Genomic DNA, 7,798 nt, shown 5'->3' with positions numbered 1-7,798 from the left:
CAGTTATGCTGCTGTAATGTGACATCTTTGGCATGCAAGATCCTGGCGGTGAATGGTCCTGGCCTAGACTTAAATAGTGGATTTGGAATTGGCGCTGGGGCTCGAGCCTCCGCCCGGATCAGCCTCTGCTCCAATTGTTGCATCCTTTCCATTATTAGGGCGGTTGGGTCTCCAGCGGGTCCCACCTGGGGACAGGTATATTACCCTCGGTTCTAGCCCTGATTGCCGAGCTGTTGGTGTGCGGTTGTGACTCCGCCTCCTGCTCCAACATTAGTCGGGGCAGAGGAGGTGGTCCCATTCCCAGTAGTTCTGGTGGGTTCAACAGTACCTGCATATGTATGATTGGTCCGGGTACCAATCTGCCAGTGTTGGGTCGACTGCGTTTGGTGCTCCGCGATTGCTCGCTTTGGCTGGGTTAGCGTTTTCTTCCAACGTCTTCTTCAGCTCGTCAAATCTTGACATCAACGTGGCCACCTGCTTTTGGGCCTCGGCCTTTTCTGAGATGTAAGTTCTTTATGTACTGATTTCTTTAGTGGATTTGTTACCGGCATAGTGTCCGCATTTGTTTCCCTTCTTTAAGGGTTTTACTGCGTCAACAGATTTGGTGTTTGTGTGTGATGCTTTTAGCTTCTGTTGATGGTTTGGTAAATTGAGAAAGTCATAATCTTGTTGTGATTTGATTAGTGGTTTCCATTAGGATCGAAGTTATTCTGCAATCCATATTTAGGACTGAAACCACTCTGGAATCCTAAACCATAAGTTAAAGTTGTTGGCCAGATTTCTTATCACTTTAAATAGTGGTGTAAGTACCCATTCTGTAATTACAGGTTGCTATTGTTGCACCATCTCATATCTCCAGTGACCACATGCTGAGCATATATCCAACTTCACACTGTACCTCTCAAGTGCTCAGCTTTGGTGCTCAGGTTGCTTTTGTTGCACCATCTCGTATCTCCAGTGACCACATGCTGAGCATAAAAACTTCACAATGTTTTCCAACAAATTAAGACCCCAATTTTGTAGCTTGTACCAACATCTTTTGGTTTCTGTGTGCTACAAAACCTCGTATACTGGACAAAATTGCTTCTATTGTTCACAGCCAAAGCAAGTATTACAAGTCTGGAACATTAAAAGCACAGAGGAGACTGTAAAACATCAAGAGAAAAAGAAAATCAGAAATATCATTAATTGCAACTAGAGCGCGTACTAAAAAAGAAATAAAATGATTACATAGAGTGGAATTCCAATATATAGAACCATCAGTAACATCTTTTATTTTCCATGGCACATCATATTTGTTGGATTACCATGCTCTATTTTTCTTCACTCAAACCCTAATTCCTACAACACTAAAGGACTTCGTGGATTCATCATCTCACATCGAATACTGGTATATTTAACTTAGAAGATCAGGTATTTACTATTTCTTTCATCAAGATCACCCAGAGAATGGCTAGCACGCTAGATCCCCCCCGCCCCGCCCGCCCCCCCCAACAAAAGTTTTAGCGTCCTTTCCACCATGGAGAACCACTTTTTCCTTGCACACAGCAAAGAATAACAATCCCTAAGGAATCATCCAACTTACTCCAAACTCAGATTCAGCCACAACTTCAAAGTAACAAAAAAATGAAGAAATATGATATGAAGACTCCTCATATATTTCTTGCATGTCACTAGAGAGGAGAGAAACAATGTCGTCTTTTTTGAAACCATTGCATTCATGCAAGGACCCTAGCTTCTCAAATCATTTTGCTTCTAGGAAACGATTATTATTTTTACAAAGAGACCAAAGGTAAGAACTTTAGTTTGTAGTAGCAGTTAGTGGAACACTTCCCAGCAAACTTAACAACGAACACCATTCCTCAACTCCGTATCAGACATATTTCTCCTGAAACCTAAGTGACAGCACATGAGGCTACCACTGTGTCCATCTGCCATGTTTGTTAGATAAACTAAACAGGTGTAGGAACCTCGTTCAGAAGCAACACTCCCCATTACCACTGCCAACCTGCAAGATTGGATAAAGTCCCCATTCCATCGACTATGTGGTTTAAGTGTGGTTTGGGAAATGTGGCGTGTTCTGAGAAAAGGACAATGCTAAATAGACCACATTTTTGTGCTCCATATATAGGGTTTAGGAAGTGCAACATGATATTTTCTGCTCATTGCATTCTTACAATTATGTAAACTCCTTTGAGTTCACAAATGGATTTTGTATCTAACAACACCATATGACAAACAAAGAACTCTTCTCTGATTCTAGGCTGAGATGATAAGCCGTTGTTGTTGATTTTCGGAAGGCAACTTTTGCCAATTGAATCCTTGATGTTGTTGATTTCTCTATTTTCCCCCTCTCCCCCCGTGGGTTAGGACTAGATCATATTTAATCCATTTGATGAAACTAAACTAAGAGTAGTTCAGCTTCAGCAGAATTAAGCTTGAACTCAAAGGTGATTCAGTGGTACACCATGAGTTATAATAGCTATTGATGACTTGTAGAGTTGACCATATACATATTGTATAATTTGCTCCCAACATGAAGCACCACCCCTTGAGTATCCAACCCCGTTGACAATAAAATGCACCCTAATTCACCTTCTTACCTCTACACTTTAAGCTGCCAGTGTATGCATAATAATTCACCTTCTTACCTCTACTTAAGCTAAAATTTATTTATTGTTATTGTTATTTTTTGTTTTTGTTTTTTTTTTTTTTTCGTTCTTTGGGAACGTCTGCTTAGCTAAGATGTAAAACATAATCTTGCAATCTAGACAAACATCAGAATTGATTTCTGATGCAAAGAAGCTTTACCATTATAAGATGGCAAATAACATGTTTTTAACAACTTCACTGCCAAAAGAATGGCAATCTGTTTCAAAATTACCAAGAAGTTGAAGGCCAAGTCATTTATAGTTTTTGTGCCTCTCAAGTGCCCAGATTTGGTGGTTGGGTTGCAATTGGTGGACCATGCGAGTATCTCCACTGTCCGCATGCTGAGCATTTCTCCAACTTCACACTGTTTTCCAAAGTGCAGAATTTACATGACCAGATTTTGTAACTTGTACCAACATCTTTTGGTCTCTGTGTGCTACAAAGCTCGCATACTGGAGCTAATGGCTGCAGTATTCCCATCATCAGATGCAAAACAATTATATTAGTACAAGTTTGGAACATTAAAAACGTAGAGGAGAGATTGTGTAACATTTAAGGAAGAAAATTTTCAGAAATATAATGCATTACATAAAAAGTGTATCCAAAAGGAAGTAAAACCCTTGCAAATGAACTTCATATAAATTGAGGTCCACTATAGTAGCTATAAGGAGTCAGCTAGGAGTAGATACACTTACCGGATTTAACAAAGTGCATGTTCCACACTGCCACATAGCAGATTCTCCAAGATTATGTGTTCCATCATTATTAGGTTCAGACCCAGAGGTTGAAATACCCAACAAATCCACAAAACTAGATTCTAGATGACAATTGGATAGAGGGAATGAACTGGTTTCTGATTCACGACTTCTTTTCTGAGATCTCATGGCAGAACCAGATACAGAGTCGTCGTTGGATAGATCTACAAACTCAGATCCTAAATGGACTTTGGATGATCGAGAAGAAGTGTTCTTATTAGGTATGCGACTTCTTTTTTGTGGTAATGTATCTGAGGATTGTCCACTTGCACCTATGTTTTCACAGTCCTCTGATGTACCAGAGTTGCATTCTCCATCCTCAGAAGCTCCAGCAAATGCTGAACCACACCAGATATCATCCTGCAATCTTCTCTCGGCAGCCATTGCAGCGGCTTGCACCGGACTAAGTGCAGCCATCATAGAGCTATCACCACCAAGACGCCTAGGTCCAGATGGCATCAAAGATCCCAAAACCGCTCTCTTTTCTGCAGCAGCAAGTGCAGTTTTGCGGAGAGATGAAAGAGGGGGTTGACGTGTAACACTTCCCAAACGCCTCCCTGGAAGATCAAACCCCTCCGCAGTGCCAGTTACACCCTTAGTCATCAGCTCCTCGCATTCCTGTTAACAGAAAAGTTTAATAAATCCAACACTCCAATGTAAACACTAAACACAAGCTAATGAAGAGTAGTGAACTCAAAAACACCTTCCTAAGTTCATCCCATAGCTTGTAGAATTTGGCATCGTGAGGACCGTGAACATTGTGGCAAAGCTCGTGAAGCATTGTATCAAGAACTTGATCAAAGGGATAGAAATCCAAATCCCTATTCGGCCTACGCAGCCTCAGCTTCACATGCACACCGCGGTTCACATTCAACCCGAGAAGAGAAGGATTGGTTGGGCTGCAATATCATCAATGGGTTTCATCTCTTATAGCCAAAGCAAAGAAGACAACATTCCCAAAAATAAAAGACACTATTGGTGAAAGATTCATACAAAGTTAACTTAATGGTCCATATCATTATCTGGCAAATCAACACATTGCATACAAGGAATAATATTCTGAAGATGGCACAAGAGCAGCAGAAGTTAACATTTCAACGGGAAAAAGACATTACTAGCATAAGATTCTGATGACTGATCAAATTAAACACAGCTATAAGTAACTACATACAGATTAAGCTATTAAACCAACAACCTCAAAATAAATTGGACCAAATTAAGACCAATGTGGGCAATTGACATAGTCGATTGTATTCCATCATTTCAATCATGTTAAGAATACCACAAATCCAAGTCCAAGAAGAGAAAGGATTGCTTGGACTGCAATATGAACAAACAATTTCCAGCCTTAGAAGCCAAAAAGAAAGAACACTACCAAAAACAGAATACATTATTGACGACACATTCATATACAGTTTCATATCATTCTCTCCAAAATAAAAAAATAAAAAAATTGCAGTAACCTAGAAGGACTTGTTTGATGACAATACTGTTGCTGCAATTACTAAAATCCCTGCTGGTATGGCTGGTAGTGGGAGTAATCAGCTATCTGGGTCGGTACCGCTAATGGGAGGTTCTCAGTGTCTTCTGCTTAACCAATGTTATTCAATTTCAAGATTTTTCCACGGTTGCTTGGAAATTCATATTGAAGTTGCCTATCCCTCCGAATAAAAAACTTTATTTTTTTTGGGCTTTTATATAATGGGGAGATTCTTATGATATACAGAGAGAGTGAAATGCAGGCTCTCCAGTGATGATTTTTGCCCTGTTTGCAGGCAACATCAGGAACCTACATTGCATCTACTAAGAGGTTGTCCCAGAGCCTTGCTTATTTGGAAGCAAGTATTAGCTCCAACTCCAATCTTACGTTCCTTACTCTTAATTGGGCTGGTTAGACAAATGCCAAAGCTCACTGCATGGAGAGCTGTTATGGAGGCTTAAAGTGGAGTTCCATCATCGTATTCACATGTTGGTACTCATGGAAATGGAGGAATAATACTGTTTTTGATGATAGCCTTCAGTTCCCTTTCAGCCTGTCAAAATGATCATTGATAATCCAACTGCTTGGCATGTTGCTCAGAGTTCTAGAAAGAATGAAATAGGGTTCTAAGCCTGATGTGGCGTGGTTCAAGCTATATGTCAATGGGATCAGGAATTAGCAAAATGGCAGAATCGGAGCCAGTGGATTGGTCAGAGACTATTCTGGTGTGTGGATTGAGGGATTCTCTAACTACATGGGCATTGGGGGAAATGGTTGAAGCTGAAGACCGGGGTCTTCTATTGGGTTTTAAAATGGCTGCTAAACTTAAAATTCATAGGTTGGCTATTGAATGTGATTCTGATTATGGTCAATATTCTTAAGCAGGGTCTTGATGAGTTTCACCCCTCGAAGTCCATTATGAGTTCTTAAGCTTCCTTCTCTGCGTGCAGCGGTGTGCGTGTATACAGAAAGATGCAATCTTGATGGTGATTTGGGTATGCGGCTAACCGCCTCCCAACATATTACTCAACCCTTCCCGATACTCCTAGTTATAGGAAGGATTATAAGATGTAATTCTTGTTTGTTGTGTTGAGCTTTTTAATCCCTCATCCATCCAAAAAAAAATTAAAAAATTAAAAAACTCTCAAGACAGCAGAGAAGAAAAGGAGCAGCAAAATTTAACATTTCCACTGGAAAAGAAAGGCATGAGATTCTTCAACAGAAAAAGGTTACTGGCATTAAGGCCTCTCTATGACTGATCAAATTAACGCGAAAATAAAGCAACTACACCTCAAGATTAAGCTACTATGTAAACAAACAAACAAACAAGCAAGCAAACCCAAGAGGAATTGGATTAAATTGAGACCAATGTGAGCAATGGACATACTTGATTGATTTTAAGTGTGGTATTCAACTCCAAAATCCGATACGAAAAAACAGATGACATGGGCAACCAAAGAGAGCAAGAAAACAAAGAGAAGATGAAAGTACCACATCTCAGAGAGAAGCTTGACACGCCATTTGTGTTTGCGCATAATGGGCTGGACCTGTTTGGCGATTTTGTCTAGCATCTTGCTGGCTTCTTCTTGCCGATCCTTTCTTTTCAGCGCTCTGATCTCCCACACCTTGTTCAAGTCGCCCAAATTCATTGTTGGTTTTCTATGCAACAATGAAAACTGGACTCGACGGTCCCCTCTGGTAATCGAATCCCTAATTTTAGTTTTCCAAGTTTGGGAATTTGAATTTGAAGAAAGATTAGGAAAGGGCTTTGGGTTTGGATTCTGTCATGTTGGAGGTTGGCGGGCTTTCGCACGTGTGGGGCTTGTGCTCTGGTCGATCAGTCATCGGTACTTCTCCTTTGAGATTTGAAGAACCCGCTTTTTGAAACCCTATGTGATTAACGAATTATTACTTCTTCTTTTTTTTTTCTGAAAAATATGAATAATATCTAGATTGGATAATTACATCAGAAATAAGTACACTGGAAAACGCATTTTTAGTTAAAGTATGGGTTGCCTGATTACATCTTCTAGAGCTATATGTACATATAGCTTTGCACTTCCTTAACTAAAGCATCTTCAACCGACCAATTTATATCTGCTGCATTCAAATCATTAATCACTCCTAAAGCATCCATTTCTAGAATCATTTGTGTCGATTGAAAACCTGCTTGGATAATAGTCTGAATGCCTAATATTGCTGCATATAGTTCTGTAGCTTTTACAGAAAAACCACCCTTCATCCCTTTTGAAACCGCAATCATTAAATCACCATTTTCATTATGGAGGATTGCTCATAATCCTCTTAAACCAAGTAAATCATTTACAGCACCATCTGCATTCAGTTTCAAGAAAAAAAAAAGAAGGACGTGTCCATCTAACCTAAGCTGTAGGTCTATTAGCAGGGTAGCCAGATTGTACGTAGCTATTTCTCCAGAAAATCATGCTGCAAATGAAGAGCTTGAGCATAAAGAAAGTAAGGGCTGACTGCTAGTTTGTGGTTGAAAATTGCATCATTGCGAGCCTGCCAAATCTTTTACATATTAGAATCGTCAAACCCAATTCATTCAAAGTAAGAACTGATGTTGTAAATCTGAACAGGTCTGTAAAAGTCCCAAAATGTCCGCTGCCCATTATACTCTTGAAAGAAGTAAGCTTCCAAACCTCCTTAGCCTTTGGACAAGACCAAAAGGCATGTAGAATAGTCTCTCCTCTCCTTGGCACCTAGAACAAACTGAAGAAACAAGAAGATGCCTATGGTGTAGCAACAAAGCTGTTGGCAAGATTTCATGAATCACTCTCCAAAGAAAAACTTTTGCTCCCTCTGGAATTTTTAATTTCCACATAACCTGCCTAACCAAATCTACATGATTAGAAGAGCTTCCCTCTTGTCCTTCACCTTGACCCTCAAA

The 7,798-nt window shown here is 39.9% G+C and overlaps 1 protein-coding gene across 1 annotated transcript; it reads right to left on the bottom strand.

Annotated features, from left to right (window-relative positions):
• Positions 1–2,768: 2,768 nt before the first annotated feature.
• Positions 2,769–6,741, bottom strand: LOC112202102. The gene is made up of 4 exons (XM_024343013.2): positions 6,379–6,741; positions 4,111–4,306; positions 3,348–4,025; positions 2,769–3,117 (listed from the first exon to the last, which is right to left on the bottom strand). The coding sequence occupies exons 1-4, from the start codon at positions 6,534–6,536 to the stop codon at positions 2,926–2,928; spliced, it is 1,224 nt and encodes a 407-aa protein (XP_024198781.1). The 5' UTR covers positions 6,537–6,741; the 3' UTR covers positions 2,769–2,925.
• Positions 6,742–7,798: the final 1,057 nt, after the last annotated feature.

This window comes from Rosa chinensis, chromosome 5, assembly GCF_002994745.2.
Source record: "Rosa chinensis cultivar Old Blush chromosome 5, RchiOBHm-V2, whole genome shotgun sequence".
Classification (NCBI taxonomy): Eukaryota; Viridiplantae; Streptophyta; class Magnoliopsida; order Rosales; family Rosaceae; genus Rosa; species Rosa chinensis.
This window is presented reverse-complemented; position numbering and strand designations above follow the sequence as displayed.

Excerpts from the sequence above, each read along its gene's own strand:
- LOC112202102 (XM_024343013.2), bottom strand. The coding sequence starts at position 6,536 with ATGAATTTGGGCGACTTGAACAAGGTGTGGGAGATCAGAGCGCTGAAA. Across the intron at positions 4,307-6,378 it reads AAGCTTCTCTCTGAGATGTG|CCCAACCAATCCTTCTCTTC; the intron begins GTACTTTCATCT and ends ATGATATTGCAG. Across the intron at positions 3,118-3,347 it reads CATGCACTTTGTTAAATCCG|CCATTAGCTCCAGTATGCGA; the intron begins GTAAGTGTATCT and ends GGAATACTGCAG.